Consider the following 22705-nt stretch of genomic DNA (forward strand, 5'->3'; position numbering starts at 1 on the left):
ATATGGTAATAAATAATGCCACTCTCTGGGCTTGGGAGTAGCAATGTCGAGTCCCAAGCTATAGAAGTGCCTTGCCTTGCTCTGTCTAGTTAGATAAGAAATAGCCGGGGTCTGAAGGGATCTTCTGATTCTCCTTGCTAGAAGCAAATGATACATGGTCTCAAGAGAAGATGGAGAAAATGAGGATTTTTAGAGGCCTGATTAGGCATCAGAGGAGGGTCTGGGAAAAGGAATCGTATTCATGGGAGTGGGCGCTGGGTATTTTAATGCCTGCTTTTAAATTCCAGGTACCAAATTCATCCCTGATAGAAGTGGATGCCTCTGCACTACAGCCAGTTGAACTGGTACCGCTTGCCAGCACTGAATTTGGGCCACCAAGAGGTTACCAGTCACTCCTGAAAGTGATGCAAGACTTGCTACCAAGGATACCAAGGGGCTGAGGGAAATATGTGCTTGGAGGAAGTCACGTCTTTAGTACAGAAGAATTCCCTGGCTCCGTGTTTGACCACATCACATGCAAGGCTGACTTAGAGTAGCCTGCAGAAAGGATGGGGTGAGATGCTGTAAGAGCAGCAGACAGTCCCGCATTCCAAGAAAGCTGTCGTGTGTATCAGAAAACTGGCTAGTCCAGCACTGGCAGGATCCAGAGAGAGACCTCAACTTCATTCATGGATCCTGGCAGGCAGTGATGGGGAAGGGAAATAAAAAAAGGGAGGAGTAAGGAAACCCCAGATAATTTCTTCCTTACTTTTCTCCAACACACTAAAACCCAGTAGGTCATTTGTAAGTCTCCTTCCTTTTAGCGGTGCTGCAGGCCTGGATCCTGGAGTATCCTAAAAAGGGGTTTGTTAGTTTTCTGCACTTAGTTAATGTGGGCCCTTCTGACCTCCCCGGCTACAATTACCACGGATCAGCAGATGCATTTTAAGTGCCCCGGTCTTCTGTAACTTAGTGTAGATTCGCATGTCTATTCCTACCCTTAGCAACTTTTTGTGGTTCCTTGTGACAAAATGGATCTTTTAAGGACCCTTGCCCATTCCTTATGTGTTATACTTGGTAAATTGCAGGGGTTGGCAACCCTTTCAGAGCAGTAGTAACACAGACTGGTTTAAGGTGGGCTGGTGTTTCCACCTTAGAAGCAACCAAGACTTTTCTCCACTTGTGGCACTCCCTGGCACAGAAATACTACTGGATTGCCCCCTGCCACTGAAGTGCCACTTCTGTGCAGGTTTTATGGGCCAGATGAAATGGCTTAGCTGGTCAGATGCACCCTACAAGCTGTGGGTATTGCTAGATGCCTTGTCTATTAATATTTTTATGAGCTCTACAGGGCCTACGAAGCAACACACGGTAACTTTTGTCATTTGTTTAGCCTGGTGAGTATCTGCTTTTGGGAAGCAATGACACTGCTCAAAGCCCTTTTTGGAATCAATCAGCCTTAGGGTCAGACCGAGAGGAAGGCTGGGGGTGGGGAGGAACATGCCCCCCACAATTTTCTTCCTGCTGGATTGCACATGGCATGCATCTATTCAGCACAAATACAATTGCCTCTTGGACATGAAGGATTTCCCGATGAACAGTGGCTAGATGGTGCTGTTGATAAAGTTTGTACCTGACAACAGCTCCATGCCTTCCATTTGTAGAGGTTTTTAAGACCTGGGTAGACAAAGCCTTGGCTGGGATGATATAATTGGCGATGGTCCTGCTTTGAGCAGGGGATTGGACTAGATGTGACCTCCTGACATTGGTGTTGCATTAGGGGGTGCACGTGCACCCCCTGAGTGTGGCGGTGCACCCCCTGTGATTGCTGCTGCTGGTGGCATCTGCTTGCCAACTGCCAGTCACCACTTGCCACCCTGCCCTGCTGCCAACGCTGCCGCAGCTGCCTGCAGAAACTCTCCACTTGCTGCTGCCACATTCCCACTACTGCCAGCGCTGCCACTGCTTGTGGGAGCTTGCCATGCTCCCCCAGCCTCTGGGGGCACGCGGTGCTCATGCCTCCTGGGGTCCCTTCCAACCCTCATTGTCTATGATTCTGGGTGGGGCGGCAGAGAGCAGCCTGCACAGACAGATGGAGATGAGAGGGATGTTGTGGGGGGAGAGGGTAAAAGAAACAAAGGCTGGGCTGAAGGTGAGGCGTACTGAGGTCTAAGAGTTGGATGCGAGAGCCCAGAAAAATGTCCTGGGTGAGGGAAGAGAGGGCACACAAGCCACAGCCCCCCGCTGTACCTACGGCAGACCTTGCGTTGTGTCAGGGTTGGCAGTAGCTTTATTGGATGGTTTGCATTTTTTTTTTTAAAAGAAATTTTTCATGTTCCAAGCCAAATCAAGTCCAAATCCGCGAGTCAGTCCAGAACCGCACGTGGCCCCTACAGCCGGCAAACACCCTCCACCCCCACCAGGGGCTTCAGATATTTCCAAAATCCTTTGGCAGGCATCCTATGTGAAGGCCCGAGCCCGGAGGCTCAGGGTTCAGATGCCCCCGAGTTTCTCTGGCCCTCAGCCATATGGCTGCAGGAGCCTCCCATTTCCACAAAGTGGGCTCGAAGCCCCAACACCTTGGCGGGTACTGAACCGCGCCAGAAAAACAGCTTTCCCCAGGAACGCTTAGGGAAACCTGCCTTCACAGACCCAATACAGGCAGCCCTTGACTTGCAACATTTCGAGTTTATCAGGGGTGACCACCAGCATCTGGGGGAACGTTTGTCCGCCACAGCGCCCCAAGGGATGATGAGGTCAAACGGTTATAAACTACTCCAAGACCATTTCAGGCTGGACATAAGGAAGAATTTCTTTACTGTCCGAGCTCCGGAGGTCTGGAACAGCCTGCCGTCGGAGGTGGTTCAAGCACCTACACTGAGCACCTTCAAGAGCAAATTGGATGCTTATCTTACTGGGATCCTATGACCTCAGCTGACTTCCTACCTTTGGGCAGGGGGCTGGACTCGATGATCTCCCGAGGTGCCTTCCAGCCCGAATGTCTGTGAAATCTGAGTTACAGCATTTTGCACTTGCAACATTTCTAAACTGACACCCTGTTTCAACTTTATGACATCAGTTCTGACTTGCCAACGCTTGATCCGATGTGACGCCACGCCAGCGAACAAGTCACTGTGGTGCCCATCTCCCTGGAGAACATCTGCCCAAACATCCTTGGATACCGTCTTTATGCAAGCAGACAAGACTCCAGAAAAACCTGCCGCCAGGACTCCCGAGAAGACCCCAGCCTTGAACCCTGCAAAAAGTCCAGCAAAGTGACCTCAAAGAAGTCCTTCCAAGTCAATAGGACTGCTATTTACAATATAACTACATTCATGTAGCTGTGTTACTCATCTATAATTAATTGAGCACAACATGCTGGGGTATTTTTGGGGAAAACAGGGTATGGGGAACCAACCCCCCATTATAACATTGTTTCCTATGGGAAAAAGCGGTTCGGAGTGACAACGTTTCGACTTGAGAGGGGGTTTCAGGAACCGGTCGTGCCCCGAGTCCGAGGGCTGTCCGCACACGGTGGTTCCCCTGCCAGGTGAGGCCGGGCGAGGCGAGCTCCGCGGGGCCCGTGACTCGCAGGCCGGGGGCGGCCAGCGCCGGCAGCGGAGCGGAGCAGGAAGAGAAGGGCCGAAGGGCGGAGCAGGGGGAGGGCTCCGCGGCGGGGATGGAGCCGGCGCGGGGCCGGGGGAGGCCGGGCTGAGCGCGGCGGGAGGAGGCGGCGCCGCCGCAGGAGGAGCTCGCCGCGCCGCGCCGCGCCGGGGGCGCCATGGGCAACGCCGACTCCAAGCTGAACTTCAGGAAGGCGGTGATCCAGCTCACCACCAAGACCCAGGTGAGGCCCGGCCGGGGGGTGCTCGGCGGCGGGGCCGGTCCCGCCGCCCGGGGCTTGTTCAGGCGAGAAGGAGACTCCCGGGGTCGCATCCCGGGGCTGGCGGAGAAGGCCGCAGGCCTCGCCGCTTCCCGGGGCCCAGCTCCCTCATCCCAGGCGAGGCTTGGCACAGCCAGCGCCAAGGGCGGCGATTGCGCCGCCTCACTGGGCACCCCGTTCCCCTGTTTGACTGCCCTGCCAGCGAGAACTGGGGTTTTTTCCCTCGCGGTCTCAAATCCGAACTTCCCTTGCCGCCGCTTTAGGGGTGGCAAACCCGGCTCCGTCCCCTTGCGAACGCCCCTTCGGGGAGTCGAAGGCTGCCATTAAATCCAACCCAGTCCGGGTCTGCGGCAGCAGGGGGGTTGCGCCCGTGTGCTCGAAGGCCGAGGCCTCTCATCGCTTGCTAAGGCTATGCTCTCGCTCCCTGGTTTCTAGGGGGCCAAGCAACAGTCAGAGGAGTCGAGGATCGCTGTGATGATCTGACATCTGGGGTGCCGGCACCCGAGCAGCAAGGCTGCCCGGGTGTGCTGTGATCACAGCGCGTCGGAGCAGGCTTCATTCACCACGTCTGCTGGAGCGAGCTAACGACTGACTCCAGTGGCTCGTGTAGCAGCATCCCTGCACTGAAAAAATGGCAGCAGGGGTGCTCAAACTAAAGCTTGGCGAATGACCTTTAGTTAAAGCACCCCTACCGCCACTTTTACGCTCGGGGATGCTGATGCGTGAGATGTGGCAGCGCTTTAGAGCGGCTCTTGAAGCCGCTCTAATTAAAGCATTCCTCTCCATCCACTCCTGGAGCATGTGTATAAACACCCCTCGGGTCTGGACCTCAGCTTGGTTCTTCACAGGCGAGCAGGTGCTGGGAGGCGAGGAGAAGCAACCCAGCGTCGGGGAAGAAGCACCATCCCTACCTTTTGGCCAGCTGATGAGTTGATGGAGCATGGTGGAGAGGCATGTCTATGAGCTTTTTGAGTGACAGAGCAGGTTGCTGCCTTGAGGAGCCTTTGATGGCTGACTCCAGGATGTGGAAGGAAAAGCGATTGGACAGGGTAGAAAATAGTAGAGAGAAATGAGTGTGGGATGAAGACCAAGTGCTGTGCAATTCAGGAGGCACGAGACCAGGGATTCAGGGTGGGGAGGAAAGGAAATGGATAGCTTAATTCTGGTCAGGAGACTCCTAGATCCTAGTAGTTGCATTGGAGTATTGTAGCCATGATAGTCCAGGACATGTGTGAGAAGCCAGGGAGTTTCTTTTTCTTTCTTTTATTGGACCAACCCCAAATATATGGTCAAAGCAAAGCAGCTTTTTGGATGCTATACAGTTAAAGGTACCAAGTCCTACAATTCTGGCTTCCCCTTCCATCATTTGAATGTGTGCAAGTAGAAGGAGACACTGCAAAAGGGTCTGAGCCCCTTTCCTGATCTCTACACTACGTCAGTTAAAGCACCTCTTCACGTCCGCATTTCGCCAGCTGTATGTGCTGCGAGACTGGAAGGCAGAGTGGCTCCTCCGGTTTGTTGACATTATGCGGTGAGATAAAGTTGACCATGGCACTGAATAAAGAAAAGGCATTCTTGGCTGGGTTTGCTGCAGGGCGCTGCAGAATTGTAGGTGAGACTTATGCCATGTGGAAAAAAGGGTGGGGCGGTGAAACACCCATATTTACATACCTGCGAAGGGCATTGGTGGCTGCATGAGCAGCGGTATGGCTGGGCATTTTTGCAGCCTTGCGATCTGTTACAGGCAACAACCTGCAGGTAACCTCCCAGTCCACTGAGTCATTGGATTTAAAGCATAAAACAGGATATTAGACTGGTTTGAATCGCTGCCCTCGGAGGTGTTTAGCCAAGCCAAATGGTGCTCTCTCAGCAGCAGGACTCCTTTTTGTTACCTTTTCCTCTGTTGCTGGGCAGCAGGACAAATGGAAATTCACCTTTTCATTAAATCACAGGTAACTTGAAACCTGGTGCTGAGCAAGGGTTTGATGGCAAGAAAGGGCCCAGCTATGAACATTGTTCACTTGCAGATGAGAGCATTCAGATTTTGTCAGAAATTTCAAGCATTGTAAAACCAAGCTCTGGTAACTTAAATATTTCTGTGAATAAAGGAACCTCCCTTTAAACAAATCTCCCTTCTAAATGTTCTTTTAAAAAAAAAATTAACACACAAACCTTGCCCTGCAATGTTTGATACCTAAACCATGCAGAATCCAGAGCCTGAAAGTGATATGGATCCTAAACCAAAGTGAATGTGGCCACCTTGATTTTAATGACAAGAAAGGGAAGACAAAAGCTAACTAACGGCATTATAGAGGTACATAGGGTTTTCAAGATGCTTTCGTTTTAATTACGTAATATTGTGGTAGTCATTCTGGAAAGAAGTCTATTTATAACACAGCTCTGTCCTCTCTCAGCCATATGGATAATTGGAATTTAACTTCATGTAGTTTTCAATTGACAGTGCCTTTTGAATAATAAAACGGCACCTGCTTTTCACCTGAGGATCTGCGTATGCTTAGGTTTATTATCTGGGTGTTCATAACAATGTTAACCCTTCCAAAATACGTGCAAAATTCAGTCTGCCTAACAGAAGAATAACAGAAAGCCTAGCCTTGCTAAGGTGTTGCAGCAACTCAGTAGCAGAGCTGAGATCAAACTTGGGGGTATTTTAATTGAATGCAATCTTCCTCCCTCACTGCAGCTTGGAGATGGAGTAGCCCTTAAAGTTTCAGCAAGGAGCTCATCCTTAAGTATAACATTCCTGATGTCTTTAAAGTGGTTTTTGTCATGTTTTAACCCAGCCATGTTTGGCCCTAAAGAGATGAGAAGGAGCAAATGAAGAAACAATAAGGATATAATCCACAGCCCTTTCTCCCCCCTGATGGGCAACAGCCATATCTTGATAAGGTGCTAATTTGAGTCTGATAAGAGACAGAACTTGTGTCTAGAGAGAGATCAGTTTCATAACCTGGATATTAACCTGGTTCTGAAAGCATCCGGGCATATGTCTCTTGGCTTTATCAAAAGCAAACGCCAACTGAACAAATGGTTCTAGCCTTTCATCTGTCAAGGGCGGCTGTGATTTTTAAGGCTGTATTTTGTGCTGCTGGTTTTCATGCCAGGGTTTTTCCATGCCTCTTTCAGAGTTCCAGGAATCATGTTTTCCTCTCTTAAAGCCTATGCTTTTAAGGCTTGGCTTTCCAGCCACCACTTCTGCAGCAGTGGTGTGCTTGGGAATTGCTACCTGCTGCTCCAGTATTTCTAGGGGGGACTGTTGGAAAGTTCAAGGTTCTCCTTTCTGCTCCAAACACTTGTGTGTGCAGCCTCTGTCTTGTGCAGCTAGGACTGGACATGTCTGCTTGCTAGTGTTATTGCTGTTTGTCCGCAGACTTGCACTGAGGCGGTTTGCACACACAGCTCAAGCAGGGCTTCACGGTCAAATTCATATTCCTTGTCTCAAATTAACTGTCAGGCCATTGAGGCTGCATCTTGTATCAGGAGTGCCTGGGCTCTTCCAGGGCTTGGTTAGGTGCTTCAAAGGTGACTGCTGTGTTCTTTGCCCTCTGTAATTCTAGCTCCTATAACTGGGACTGAGACATATATTATTATCATTGGTATTGGAGCAGTGCCTAGTTGTGAGCTAGTGTCCTGCTCTTCTCGTCGCTGTCCAAATACAGAATGAAAAACGAGTCCCTGCCCCAAAGTACTTGCAGTTGGTGCAGCTGGGATGCTTGCTTGGGTTGAACAAGAAGCAAAGGATGGATTGATAAGCAGCTCAAATAGCTATTCGAGGGCTAAGCACCCTCCATAAGTCACTGTTTGAGTTCGTGCAGACGGTAAACCTGCCCTGGGGTATACAGAATGGGTGGCTGGGAACACATATATTATTTAAAGGACCAGCTGCTGAGCACTGGTAATTGGGATAAGACAGCAAATGTGGACTGTGGCTGAGGTCCTGTATTACGGTGACTGTGACTGAAAGTGAATTAGATGCTAGCAGACCCAGACAAGGATGACGGCAGCAGATAAGGGGGCAGTGTCCTGAGGCCTCTTCCTGTTTACCGGCCCTTGGCAGCTTAGCTCTGTTCTTCTGTTTCCTTTGACGTGGCCTGTTTGCAGGGGGATTACTTTCAGGGATGTGATTCTGTACTGGAGAGCTGGCCAGATTACTGACATCCAAGCTGCTTCCTCCTTAATTCCCAGTGTTAAAAAGGACTAAACCGCACTTTCCGTGTAAAGCTAAGGCTGGGGAGAGGGCATGAACAGCATGCAGGAAATTCTCCGTGGAAGTACCCAGTATAACCAGCCCTGGCCCCAAGTATTCAATGCGTGAATGGGAGATCTTTGCTTCCCATCTCATCAGAGCACCTGCAGTCATGTTTACCCTCCGTGTGGGAGCTGGAGACAGCAGATCTTGCCCTACCTCACCCCCCTGGGCCACATCACCCCTAGCTCTGCCCATCATGCCCTCAACAGCAATGTTAGGCCTCACCAGTCATCCCATTAGCTTGGCTCAGACAGATAGATTGTGCTGGCCCTCTTCTTTTAAACAGGTTCCTGGAAGGGGAGGAGGCTGCCATGTGCTGATTTTAGACCAGTGCTGTCCAGATCACCCAAGGTTATACTCCTTGCTGAGAGCCCTAACTCCTAGATCTATAATACTAGGTCTCTACTGTAATGACTGCCTTGGTAATAGCCTTCCAGGGGCGTAGGAGGTCCTCTACCGTGTGTTGGAGGCAAATATGGCTCTTTACAGTGCTGATTTGTTGGTTGGGACTGAAGACCTATTTGTTTTCCGTGCTGTATCTGGGGGAGCTGATGCGGCTGTGCTGATTAAGGCTTTTCTTGCTGGAGTTTCAGATTTGCCAAGCTCATAAGGGACTGAGATGGGTGAGGCTGACTTCTGATGCTCTTTAGTTCCCTGTGTTAGCAATTACATAGAGGGACGTGTAATGAACTCGGCCACAGTTTGGGCAAAGTGAAAATGACTGTATATTCTTGTCTATGCTCTTGCCTTTTCCCAAGAAACCAGCTGCCTGAAACTGGGATGTTCATTACAAACGAGGAAACAGTAACAGCAGTTTTTTCCCCACTTAAATGTTTGCTGGGCAAAAGTAAAAGTAACAGCGCAAGATCTGCAGGCTGGACTCTCCGGCTGCTGCTACTGAGTTACTTTACTACAAGGGAAGATCTTTTCCCCCCACTTCTGCCTTTTAGACACAAAGTGTGTCTCTTTTCCTAGGGCGTATTGCATGTGAGAAAACAGGGTAATTAATCCCTGTGTAAGACTCTGTGAGGAAGTTGTCTTAGGAAAAGTTCAGTACTGTTCTGCCAAAAGGGATGCAAGTGTAAATGTGTTGAGCAGCATTTGGGCCTCAGATCCTTAATTACAAGCAAGGGGCTGTGAAGATGATATAGCTGGGGATGGTCCTGCTTTGAGCAAGGGGTTGGTCTAGATGACCTCCAGAGGTCCTTCCAACACTAGTTGCCTGTGAGTCTATGAATGGGGGGAGGTTACTCAGTCGTATGCAGTCTTGAATCTGTGCTGAGCCTATGTCCCAGGATTGTAGTAGATGAGGAATGCAGCTGACCTGTTGTGTTTGTTAATTTATCCAGAAATGTGGTTTTAATGTAATCCTTGGTCAGCCCCTTGTCCTGCTATCATAAATGCCCCTAGCTTGGCAAATTACTGTCCTGCTGGCAAGGTTCCCTTGTAGTTTCAACTGAGTGCAATATTTGTTTCCTGTCTTAAAGTGATCTGCAGTTTTATAATGTGCTGTAAAACAGCTGCTGTATTCCACCACAGAGGTGGCTACATTTCCGTAATAGGAAGCGATGGTGGGATACAGAGCTGTGGGGTCCCTCAGAAGGAATGTGTAAGACATCAGGTATGTTTTACAGGTAGGGCCAGATTTTTTAGGCAGATCAATGAAGGTCAGCTTTGTCCTCACGCTTTGCACATGGCGGCTCCATTTGAGATGCATCCCATGAGCCCAGCCCTCCTGAGCTGAGTTCTTGCAAATCTAGTTGGGAGCAAGTGAGTGCATGTGGAGATTCCCTGCTGGAAGAATCGGTGTTGAATTCTTTGGAAAAAACCCTTTTTCTGGGGAAAGCGGTCTGGGGCCTTATTCAGTCCCTGTTTGGTAAAACGAAAAGGCTTTCAGTACTAGAGCAATCGTGGATCACCTGTGTCTAAGCACCTTCTTTCTAAGATTGTGGAGTGATTCATTTCGTGGCTGGAAGGATCAAGACAAGGACAGTGATAGCAGAGTTCTTGGCATTGGTGCCTTACAGACAAAAACCACAACGAAAGGAACCTGTTGTATGAGTCTTGGCACTGCCTGCCTGCTCCTCTCACTTTCTGGCCTTTGGGCATTGGTGATGCATCCCCTCCCTGGAGTTATGGCTGTTAACTCAGACAATGTATTGCCTCGCTGCATCCGGCTGTGGGGGAGCAAAGCCGAGTGCTTCTCTCTCTCTCCGCTGGAGCTGTGACTGGGGAAGTCTGTGTTGTAATATGCCTAGCATGTACACAGAAACTTGTAGCAAAGCTTGGGTGAATTAATGTTGGAAGAGAAGTTGTGGAAAATGTTTCCCTTTCAGCTCTCACTCCCACCTCCCCTGTTCTGGTCGAACGCGATGGAGCCGCTCACTGCATATAATAGCCTCTGTTAGGCAACAGCTGTTTGTTTTCTGAGGCTGTCTTACGTCAAGGGCAGGAGGTCCCAGGCTCTGTCGCTTCCTAACTGGAGAGTCAGGAGCGGTAGCCAGCCAGCGTTCTGGCTGAATGAGCACACCTTGGGGTGTATGCAGTGCCGGAAACGCTCTCCTTCTTCAGGTAATCCAGTAATACCAGTCACTTGCGTAACACCAGCTGTTCAAGGATCTCCCAGCGTTTTACAGGCTTGCAACTCTAACCTGCTTGGTGAGTTGGAGACACAGCTGTGTTAGCTTCATTTTACGAAGCGGGAAGACTGAGGCATACGGGCCAGGTGAGTTGCTCCTCAGATCACATAGTAAAGTATGAAGTGAAGCCAGGAGCAGACTCCAGGAGTCCTGATTTCCACAGTCATGCATGCATTCTTGTATCCATTGACCACAGTCACTCGCGTGCCCCTGACAGCTGGCTTGAGGCACCTTTTATACAAGCTGTTCCTAATTATTTCATGGTGTGAGTTATATTTTGATAGAGCCAGCATCTCCTGGGTTGCATTTCTTTCCCTTTGCACTCGCATGGACCATCCATTCTCCCATTTGTCCTTGTGTAACAGGTGGCTACAGTAGTAATTGCCCACATGGGCAAGTAGTATTAGGCCAAAGGTTTAATGTCATTTCAACTTGTTTAATGAACCAAAGAAGCTGGGAAGAAGAATAGGAGCCATGGGTCTGCCACATCTTCATGAACCATCAGCAGGTGCTCCACTGCTGCCTGTGATCTGTGGATCAGCTTGAACACGGCTGCCTTGCACCAAGTGGAAGCATACTTCCCAGCTGTACGCTCAGTAGTGAAGACTGGGTTCTTCTGACAACAGTGCATGTGATGCATTTGGGTCCATCTTGACAGACCCATATGCCTGTGTTGAGTCCTACTGGCTTCAGTGGAGGAATGCAAGGGTCCACATATGTGACTCCAATGCTAGGATTGGGTGCCTTACCACGTGTGATTTATGACACTCATGGTTATATCAAAAACCAACCCTGAGGTCAGAGTGGGAGCCCAAAATGAAAGTGCTTAAAGACCTGGCCAAAGTCATTACAGAGCCCCTGGTGAAACTCTTCCACAACTCATGGCACTCTGGAGAAGTCCCTGAGGACTGGAAGAGGGCCAATGTTGTGCCTATCCACAAGAAGGGCAGGAGGGAGGACCCGGGTAACTATAGGCCAATCAGCCTAACTTCCATCCTAGGGAAAATCCTAGAAAAGTTCATCAAGAAGTCTATCTGTGATAAGCTTGCAGAAGGTAAGAGCCTGAATGACAGCCAGCATGACTTCATTGCGAGCAGGTCCTGCCTTACCAACCTCATCTCCTTCTATGACCAGGTAACTCGCCACCTGGACACAAGAGAACAGGTTGACATTGTATCCCTTGACTTCCAAAAGGCGTTTGAGCTAGTATCCTACAATGTCCTTGCAAGAAAATTGGAGGATTGTGGGCTTAACTCTGAGACAGTCAGGTGTGTGTGAAACTGGCTGCAGGATAGGATGACACCAAGTTGTGAGGGAGTGTGGCCATGCTTGAAGATTGCCTATAGTTACAGGCAGACCTAGACAGGCTGGCAAGTTGGGCTGATTGGAACCCAATGAAGTTCAATGTCGAGAAATGTAAAGTGCTCCACCTTGGGATGAGCAACCCCCAACGCACCTACAGACTTGGCAGCACCAAACTGTCTAGCACCACGAATGAAAGGGATCTGAGGGTAATAATAGACCACAGTATGAATGAGCCGGCAGTGTGATGCTGTAGCCAGTAGGGCAAATAATAACCTGGCATGCATTAATCGATGCATCTCCAGCAAAACCAAGGAGGTGATTCTTCCGCTCCCCTCAGCACTGGCGAGACTGCAGCTGGAGGACTGCGTCCAGTTCTGGGCACTACACTTCAGCAAGGATGTGATCAAGCTTAAGAGAGTCCAAAGAAGAGCCACCTATATGTTCAGAGTCTTACAAGGCAAGCCATACAAGGAAAGGCTGAGGGATCTTCAGCCTGAGGAAACGAAGGCTGAGAGGGGACCTGGTAGCAGCTTACTGCTACATTAGGGGAGGACATCAAGGGCTCAGTGAACAACTGTTTACCAGGGCACCTGAGGGGAAAACCAGGAGTAATGGCCACAAACTCCTGGAAGATCGATTCAGGCTCAACATTAGGAAAAAACTTCTTCACAGTCAGGGTCTCCAGACTGTGGAATAAGCTCCCTCCAGAGGTGGTGCAGTCTCCTACCCCGGAGATCTTCACCTTGCTGGGGTTACCTGACCTCCAGTTACCATTCGTGCTTGGTACAGGGGGCTGGACCTGATGATCTTCCAAGGTCCCTTCCGGTCTTACAATATATGAAAGGTATCATGGCAGGAAACAGGTATTCTTCAGTTCCCTTGAATCTTTTTATTCAGGGAGTTCAGGTGAGGATACTTTCTAACGAGTATTTTTTTTTTTATATTAACAAATAATTTGACCAGTCCCATCTATATATGGCATGGCTTTAATGCAGCACCTGGAATTGGACGTATCAGTGCATTTATCTTTGAAGAATTACTGAACTGGATGCCGAATCCCAGGTCATGCATTTTTGGGGGATATCTGTAATTTGTGGAGAGACTTCTGCAGTGAGGTGGTGGCAGTGTTTGTATGGGAGGAGCCACATTCAGGTACCAGAGGCATGGGACATTAAATCAGCACTGAGCTGTTTCGAGCGCCACTTGTTTCCTTCAGATGCTCAGAGGAGCATGTAAGAGTGGTGCTTTCTTGCCCAGCCTGCAGTCTGTGCTTTTTGTTGCCTGTATAGTTTGGAAAGGCAGAAAAGCGTTGAAACTCTTCTATGGTGCAGCAAGCCTCGATTCGGACAAGATGGCTCATTGATTTTGATGGGGAGGGTTGCACTGTACACCTAAGGGTTATGTCTGCTCCTTTTAATGCTCGTGGCAGTTTCATCTCCTTTGCAATCATTCCTCTTGGCCTGGCAGATCCAGTACAGCTACAAGAGCGCAAATCAGGGTCTCTGCTGCTTTGTTTGCCATTGAATCACCTGACATCCACACTCTAATTGCAGCATCTCTCTTTGGGGAGGTGATGCAGATGGCTGAGAGGGCACTTCCTATGATTACTTTGATGAATAAATTGAGGATGCTCAGTCTGTAATTAATGGGGAGGTAATAGAACTGCAGTCCAGTTCTTTTGGTTTTATGGTCCCTTTCCTCAGCATAGGTGGGTTGTAAGAGACAAAATTGGATAAACCAGTCTCCTGTCCGTGGCTAATAAACTTCATGGCGGCCCCAGAAATGGGGCTGGGAGAGAAGTGTACATTTCCACTCCCTGCCAAGGGGGATGGCAGGGCTGTTGAGAGGAGTGTCTCCCACTCCAGAGACCCAGCAGACTGGGTAAGAAGGAGCATGTCTCCAGATGCAGAGGAACTGTGTTCATGGGGCACGGAGCCACATGTTGCTGGTGTGAGAGCCCTCGGGCTGTTCTAGGATCTGGATGTTTTGTATGATAACTGGCTTTTCTGTTGTTTCATCCTTGCTCTTCCACCCACCTTTGTCTCATGCAGTCTGTACCTTGTTGTGATAGATTCTAAACTTTATGGGGCAGGGCCTTGCACTTGAGCATGCTCCTAGCCCACAAGGCCTTCCCAAGGCACTGGCAGAGTGCAGGGAAGTAGCACAGTCCATCTGCTTTGAATCCATTGCACCTGCTACATGTGTCAGGTTGAGACTTACCCTGGTGTCTAAGGACTCCTGTTTGTACCTTCTCAAAGGTGTCCGCCTCAGAAACCCTATGCTGGTGTGAATGATGCACATGTACTGTGTGAAGAACTGCTGGTACCTGTTGATCCTCTCCACCAGAAATGCAGGTGTAATGTGCACTTGGCTCCTCATACTCCGTTCAGTAACTTTTCATTCAGCTGCCATAACAGATTTGGCTCTGGGAGTAGGGACGCCAAGCTACAGAACAGATGGATCAACACCGAGGTGCATTTCTTCATTTTAATGTTTTGGTATCAACAAGGTCCAGGTTGGCCCCAAAACTGAACAAGTCAGATGGGGGTCCTGGAGGGTTATTGCTTCTTGTCCTTCTTTGCTTTCTGCTTCTGTAACCCTTGGTTTGTCTCTTCACAGCCTGTGGAGGCAACAGATGATGCCTTCTGGGACCAGTTTTGGGCAGACACAGCCACTTCGGTGCAGGATGTCTTTGCCCTTGTACCAGCTGCTGAAATCCGAGCAGTGAGGGAAGAATCACCTTCAAACTTGGCTACCCTGTGCTATAAGGTAAGGTGCCTTTTCCTTTTCTCTTGGAGTGAGATTCATCTTCGCACAAAGAACCACAGTGAGGCTTGTGCCCTGCAGAAGTCCCACCACTTGAGCAGCTTGTTGCACAGGGAAGAATTTCCTTCCCTTCAAGAGCAAGGGGCCTTTTGCTCATAGGTTTCTACTAGTTGGTATTGCAGGTGCCTTCTCAATGCTGCTTTCTGTGATTAACAGTATCGCACGTACTCGCCAGCTCTTGAGTTGGTATTTGTGACTGATGATGGCCACATAAACAAATGGGTGGAGCTGAAATGCTCGGTGCCTTGTGGGGCAAGTACAGCAGGAATCAAAGGTCTTCCAAATGCCTTTTCCTACCCTCCTGCTGCACTCCTCTTTAGGCTGGCTTGTCCCTTTATCCTCCTGATGTAGAATGGCAGAACCCTTTTCTGCCCTGGAGTGCAAGGATGGTTTGCATCAGTTTCCTGTCTTGGTTTACCACAAACCACAATCGGCTTCTGATCAGCTTAGAACTCTTCTCTACTAGGCTCCAATGCCCCCGGTCCTTGGTTGAAATGTAGGCTGCCTGCTTGTTGGAGGTCATGGCATGCAGTGTGTAAGTGCTGTGTGTCCTTGATGGAGCCTCTCCATCAGAGTATCTTATTGCTCCTTCATGTTTACCATCTGCCTCAGCTCTTCTAGTATAGCTCGAATAATATCAGCTATGGTGTTGCTCACCCTAAAATCCTCATAGATGCATAATTATGAGAAAGTCTTAAGCTTTTTTCCATCTCTTCTGCTACTGTCTGTTTGGCATTAGCATGTCCCCGGATGCTAGTCTTTCAACTTTGCCCTTTTAGGGGACTGAACCCAAGGAACATCTACTTGCATTTCTACTTGCCAGAGCTGCTGAGCTGTCAAGTCAGGAGGATGTGGCTGGCTGTGGCTGTGTAGGGAACAGGCTGTTCAGCAAGACTTAGGAAGGCATTGGTACAAATAATGCTTCAGGCTCTTTCTGCCCTGTGATTTTGAGGCATGCAAACAGCCTTGCTGAGAAATCATAGAACTTATATTTCCTAGCATTGTATTTGAGAACCTTTTTCTACCATGCCTGTTCCTCCACAGTAGTATCACTGTAGGTAGACCCTAAATTTTTTGACGCTATCCCAGCCCACCTCACCTTGTTCCCCATAAAGCAATTGTACAGTAGTCATCTACCCATTAGAAAGTGCCATGAGAGACCTGATCGCTGCAGGGTTATCCTTCCAGCTGGCCTTAAGCACAGTTAGATATTGAATATGAATGGGAGCAACGTGCAACAGCTTATATTTTTGTGGGCCGTAGCACAATTCAGGACCACAGGTTATTCCTATTGCAGCAATTCTTAACAATGGGCTTGCTGGAGTTTGCATCACTGCAATGGAGAGAAATTGCTATAATGCAGGTGCAGTGTCATTTGTAAGCATGTGTGGTTTGGACTCAGTCTGTTCGCACTGTACTGAGCTGTAACTGTACCTGGAATGTGCACAAGCTTAATCCTAAGGTAGAGCATGGCCAGGTCCCTTGATAGCACAGGCAACACTTAAATACCCATTAAGACGGTGACAAAGTCAGTGAATTACATTGTCTATCACAAAAGTCAATAGAAAGGCACCACCTATTAATTGGAAAGTTAAAAGTCAAGTCTTTGAAAATATCTTGGCCTCCACTGATTTGTGCTCAGGGCATGAGGAGTAAGTGGAACAGGAGCAGGTGTAAGGGGTAAATGCTTCTTTTTCTGTCTTGCAAATCAAACGAATAGCCTGTTGCCCATGAGAAGCTGCTATGGCTGTTGGGCAGGGTGAGTGTCCCCAGTCCAGAGCAATGCAGGTGACACCAGTAGTCCCTACCCCCTTGTTGGAAGAGAGGCCAAAGACTGGACAGGCCAGGGTGATGTAACTCCTCTCAGCCAAGGGACATTCTCTCCGGGTCAGTACTAAGACATGTGTATGGGGAGGAGAAAGCCCATGCTATACGTGTTCTGCAAAATGGGAAGACTTCAAAGTCTTCTGATCCAGCTCTACTTTCACTTCTTCAGTAGGGGGAAGAAGAGGAGGAAGCATATGGCTTGGAGATCTGTATTTCCCAATAAGAAAGTAGTCTTACTCTCTGGGAAAGAAGCCATCTCTTTGGATGGACCAAGGCCCCATTGGGCTAGGTGCTGTGGCCGTGGCTTCTAATTGCTATAGCCATACAAATCATCTAATAATAGCTGAGAGTCTCTTTATTTCTACATCCCCTAAAAGGGAGATGCCATCAGTCATCACAGAAGCGTGACGTAATGAAGAGAAATCTTGCTAAATGATGATGGAACCAAAGGCTACTTGTAGTTGTGTGGTAGAGTCCACATGTCTGTAGCCCGTGGGATGCCAGGATTGTGCTACTTTGCTTTGTTTTGTTTCCATCAGGCTGTGGAGAAGCTGGTTCAGGGAGCGGAGAGTGGCTGCCACACAGAAAAGGAGAGGCAAATCGTTTTGAACTGCAGTCGGCTTCTCACCCGCATCCTGCCGTACATCTTTGAGGATCCTGACTGGAGAGGCTTCTTCTGGTCGACTGTACCTGGGGCTGGACGAGGAGGGGTCTGTGTCTATTGACTCATGTCATTGTTGGGCTAGGGATGGAGGGAGGGAGATGTTGCAGGAAGCGAGACCATGTGGCACCGAAAAAAGATCAGTTAGGAGCAACTTTGTTTCAGTTGGTTGAACCACTGGTTCTCAACCTTTTTAGACTTAGGGCACTCCTTGGCAAATGTTGGCTCCCGGCTTCAACTTGTTTTGGGTTTTTTTTGCCATGGTAAATAATAGAGTAGTTTTTCTGTTCCAGAGATCTCAGACAGATCACAGCCAGTCAGAGTGTTTCAGTGCTTTGGATTCCCATTTGAAATCTCTGGGTTTATCTTGTGAATCACGTTTGCGCACCTAACGGTGCTGTTATCCATACACAAAGTTGCTGCGGTACCCTGGTTGAGAATCACTGGGTTGAATCTTGTGGGAAGCTTCTTGAAAGATGCAGAGTGGGCCTAGCTGCCTCCATACTGAGCGTGTTGCGATGGGCTGAAAGCAAGCGTACAGTCCTTCTGTAGCACCACCGTTATTGTCTGCTGCTTCTCCTTGAAGTTGCTTTGTTCAACACAGGCTGGTGTGTCTATTGGAGTGTTTCAGTCACTTGGCTTTTGTGGGTAAGACCTTGCCTGCTCAAGGTGGTTGATCCAGTATAACATCAAATGTGAATTTAAACAAATACAAGTATTCTGGTGCATAAAGCTTGGGTGGAACCTCATATTTTAGTATACCGGTGGCTAAAGCCACTCAGGAACCAAATTAAACTGAAATAATATTATGACAGAGCTGTGTGCAGGGAAGCTCTATGAGTTGTAATGCAGTGGCCCTTTCCTGATCGGAGCTTTACTGCTTTTGAGATGGGCATGTGTGGCCCAGTAGTTGGAAATTAGTACTCTAATTAGGTTGTATTCCTGGTTCCGCTACTAACTTGGGTAACCTTAGGTGAGTGACAATGCTCCTGCATTTGCATTGGCACTGGGATAGTGATGACACGGGGATAGTGATGACACTTGCTATATCACATTTTGTGGTGTCAAGGTGGAAGGGTGTAAAATGCTGTAGGATCCTTGGCTGCAATATTATTGCTGTTCCTGTACATAACAGCATAGCAGCAGGGGTGCATTGATTTGCCTACTTGCTAGAACAGCAGCTGGTCCTTTAATACAACAGCAGTGCTCTCCTTGGAGACGCTGGGTCTGCAGTCTGGCACTTCTGGGCTTTGTGCTGCTGACTGCAGCTGTATCCCCTCTACAGTAGTGCCCAGCAGTGCCTTTCATGGAGGCTTAGTGGAGTGGCAGAGAGGGGGGTTTGGAACAGCAAGAGCCTTGATCTATTTGAATTAAAAAGGCCATGGGATAGCAAGAGCCTTGAGCTGTCTCAATCTCTCACTTCTAATCTATCTCACCCGAGCCCATTTTAAAGGGAAATGCTGGCAGGCAGGGAGAGGGGACGTGGGTACTTTTTTCTCACTTCGTGATTGGACAGGCCTCCGTTCTGGGGGATAGAGCTATGTGGGAGCACAGTGTCCAAGCAGCCTTGTTTGGGGGAAGGACAGTGCACTGTTTTGTGCTTGGACACAGCCTGGCTGTTGTTAGACACTGAATGCGCACCTCGCTTGGCAGCTGTGTAGGCCAGCGGTTATTGGACTCAAAGGGCACTCTAGCCTGTTAGGGTGGTTAGGGAATGGCAGGCACTGATGGTACCATTTCAGTTCCTGGTCCATTTGTTCTGCGCTCATGCATCATGAATGCTGATTTGGGCTTTACCGATGAGTCAAGGCCCCCAAATGGTGCGTGAGCTGACTCTGAATAAAGCTGGCTGCACTGTGAGGCAGGAGATCCGTGTGCAGAGCCTACAAGCAGTGGGGAAGCCAGCTGTTGGATCAGCACATCCATACCTTGCCCACACATATGGGAGCTGCTGTGTTGCACTCTGATAGGTGGCTCTGTTCTTTGAACTTGAGCATAAGTTGCAGGGATGCTTAGCTCACTAACAGAGAGGAAGGAAGGTACAACTGAAAGCATCCCCTGCTGGTTTTGTCCTTGAGGTGGCAGCTTTCCATCAGGTGCAAAGTGGGGAGGAGTCCTGGTACCTGAACCCTAGAGTGCGTTTCCTGGCTGGGTTTCCTACCTGGAAGGGACTGGCCTGTGGGTGAGGGTGAATGACAGATCCCAATTTGGGGAGGCTGGGATCAGAAGTAAGGATGATCCTTTGGAGTTGTAGATAACGGATATACATCCTGGGCATTCTCAGTGTGGTGGAATGGGGAAGAAGAGAGACCTCAGTTCATTAAACATGATAAATATCCTCCTAGGGACTTTTTAGAGAATGAAGCACCTTCCCCATGGTGACAAGGATCTGCTGGTTCCTTATGTTCTCTCTGAATCGCCTGACTGTAGCTGGTGCCAGCAGGACTGATATCCCTCGCACGCAGGTGATGCGTCTGCTAGCTCAGACTACACTGGTGCGGATCATCCTTTTTATACATAATCCCTCATGAACTCGAGGCGTCTCTGATTTCAAAGCAAAAGCATCTTTGCTGCCTTCCAGCTGCCCCCACCACTCCCGGCCCCATCCTTACACGTGGGAACCTTTCATTGGTCTGTGATGTTGCACTAGGAGACGTCAGCATGGTGCAGATGATCTTCTCCGTTCAGCTGCGATGGAGCGGCTGTGTCATGCACACGCTGAAAAAGGCCAGGCTGTTGCAGAGATGCTTCTCGCCCTCTCCTGGCAGAAGGCTGCAGTTAGCTGTGGTGGGGAAGGCGTGATGCTTATGGGAGGGAGTGGAGAGGTTCCCCTGGAAACGGATGCAGCGGAGTAACCATGTGTGACAAGCATCGGCTTCTGGATTCGCTGGGGTTGGGGAGAGCAAGATCCACTCTGCTAGTAGTCAGTCTGCTATGGCTGGCTGGGGGCACCTGCCTCCTTTCCTCTCCCCAGCTCTGGGCAGCACATGCCAGGGTTGGAAACCTTAATTCAGTTTTATCTTAAGTTAACTAAGTATTATCTGGTGCTGTGTGAGTGATACTAGCCCCCCCTGCATCAGACTCTGTCTGAATCGCCCAACTGGTCATGGTGGGGTGACACCGGGCCCTCTCCCATCTCACGTGCCCTCCTCCTGGTTCCTTCCTCCAGGGTCAGTATCAGTTGTGCAGCCTCAGTGGGACAAACATCTCCCTGACAACTTCTGGGGGGCGCAGTGAGACTATTTGCATCTCCCTCTGCATCTGTTGCCCTCAAGTCCTCTTCCCTTTGAAACCTATGGGTTCTCATTGACACTGTTCCCTCTCCCATTACTGTATCACCCGCCTGGTCTCAAGCAGGGGGGGTGTCTCCCTTTTAATAGGTGGGTTGTTTCTTTTCCCTGTTTCTCTGCTTTCCCCAGATCTCTGTCTCCTGTCTGCTGCAGTGTGTTTAATGTTACTGTGTACTGCCTTGCAGGCCTGCACTGTAACTTTTCTATCTTGTTTGGCCTTTTTTTAGGGGGATGAAGACGATGAAAATGCCAGGCCACTTGCTGAATCATTGCTGCTGGCAATTGCAGACCTGCTCTTCTGTCCAGATTTCACTGTCCAGAGTCACCGGAAGAGCACTGTGGTAAGTCAGGCGAGCCTGTTTGACTTCAGCTGGCTGAGCCAGCAACTTAGCTTTCATTCAGCTTCAAAAGCATCCACCATTCCCGTGTACCAGTCCAGGATGCACATTTCCATCTTGTCCACCCTGGTAGAAGCTTAGTAGTTTAGTCCTTACCTTGTTGCAAAAAAGTGCTTGGTTAGTATCATGAATGAAGAGACTTTGAGAGCCAAGCAAAGTGTCTTAAGTAGACAGAAAGAATCAGAACTTGTGGTAGAGGTGATATCTTATATTAGATCAACTAGATTTTTTGCAAAAAATGTCTTTAATTAAGTAGACAGATCAACTTGACTATTCTGCCACCAGCTCCTGCTTTGTGGGGAGGGGCAGGCTAGGAACATACTGCTCAGGAGCATCAATCCTTCTCTAGTTTCTTGCCCTGTGGTCAGCGATATGTTGGTTATAACCAAGTCTCACTGTGCAGTGAAATCAGAAGACAGATGAGGAGTTCTGATCTAGCCTTCCTAAAAAGACAGGTGCTCACTGAAGTTCACCGCTTTGCATATTTTTTGGACTTTTGGTGACAAAAATTTCCTGATGATCGCAGAGAGGTGAAGCAGACTTTCGTAACTCTGTTCCCCAAGTCTGTGTGGAGTTCTGTTACTTATAGTTTCATAGTTAGTAGGGTTGGAAGGGACCTGAACAAATTATCGAGTCCGACCCCCTGCCATGGCAGGAAAGAGTACTGGGGTCAAACGACCCCAGCAAGGTGATTGTCAAGCCTTGTCTTAAAGTCCCCTGGGTTGGAGCCAGCACCACTTCTCTTGGAAGTTGGTTCCAGATCCTAGCCACCCTGACAGTGAAGTCGTGCCTCCTGATGCCTAGTCTGAATCTACCCTCTGCCAGCTTGTGACCGTTATTCCTGGTCACTCCTGGCGGTGCTCGGGGGAACCGGGACTTCACCAGTGCCTGCTGGTCCCCCCTGACTAGTTTGTCACAGGCCACTAGATCCCCCTCAGCCTTGTCTTGTGGAGGCTGAACAGGTTCAGGTCCTGTAGTCTCTCCTTGCAGGGCCTGCCCTGCTGCCCCCTGATCATGCGAGTGGCCTCCTCTGCACCCTCTCCATGTTGTCCACATCCCTCCTGAAGTGCGGCGCCCAGAACTGGACGCAGTACTCCAGCTGCGGCCTGACCAGTGCCGCATAGAGGGGGAGGATCACCTCCCTGGACCTGCTCGAGATGCATCTGTGGATGCATGCCAAGGTGCGGTTGGCCTTCCTGACTGCCTCCCCACACTGCTGGCCCATGTTCATCTTGGCATCAATGATGACTCCAAGATCCTTTTCTGCCTCTGCACTGATGAGAATGGAGTTCCCCAGCCTGTAGGTATGGTGCTGGTTCTTTCTCCCCAGGTGCAGCACCTTGCACTTGTCAGTGTTGAATCCCATCCTGTTCTCATCTGCCCACCTCTGTAACCTGTCTAGGTCCAATTGCAGCCTATTCCTCACTTCTAACGTGCCCACATCCCCCCACATCTTAGTGTCATCAGGAAATTTGAACAGGGTGCTTTTTACCCCCTCGTCCAAGTCACTGATGAAGAAGTTGAACAGTGTGGGCCCAAGGACCGAGCCCTGGGGGACCCCACTGCCCACGTCCTTCCAGGTCGAAAATGATCCATCCACCACCACCCTCTGGGTGCGGCCCTCCAGCCA

The 22705-nt window shown here is 49.4% G+C and overlaps 1 protein-coding gene across 2 annotated transcripts in view; it reads left to right on the forward strand.

Annotated features, from left to right (window-relative positions):
- The first annotated feature begins 3655 nt into the window (after positions 1 to 3655).
- Positions 3656 to 22705, forward strand: part of HID1 (HID1 domain containing) — a 44364-nt gene continuing 25314 nt past the window's right edge. The window contains exons 1-4 of one of the 2 annotated variants that reach the window (XM_090060033.1): positions 3656 to 3826; positions 14693 to 14842; positions 17266 to 17436; positions 20905 to 21018. In XM_090060033.1, coding sequence (XP_089916159.1) covers positions 3761 to 3826; positions 14693 to 14842; positions 17266 to 17436; positions 20905 to 21018 — 501 coding nt within the window. In that variant the 5' untranslated portion in view covers positions 3656 to 3760. The remainder of the gene's footprint in view (positions 3827 to 14692; positions 14843 to 17265; positions 17437 to 20904; positions 21019 to 22705) is intronic. The other variant, XM_090060032.1, reaches the window with a different exon arrangement.

This window comes from Crocodylus siamensis, chromosome 8 (genome assembly GCF_052110815.1).
Source record: "Crocodylus siamensis isolate JL-2025a chromosome 8, ASM5211081v1, whole genome shotgun sequence".
NCBI classification, from domain to species: domain Eukaryota; kingdom Metazoa; phylum Chordata; order Crocodylia; family Crocodylidae; genus Crocodylus; species Crocodylus siamensis.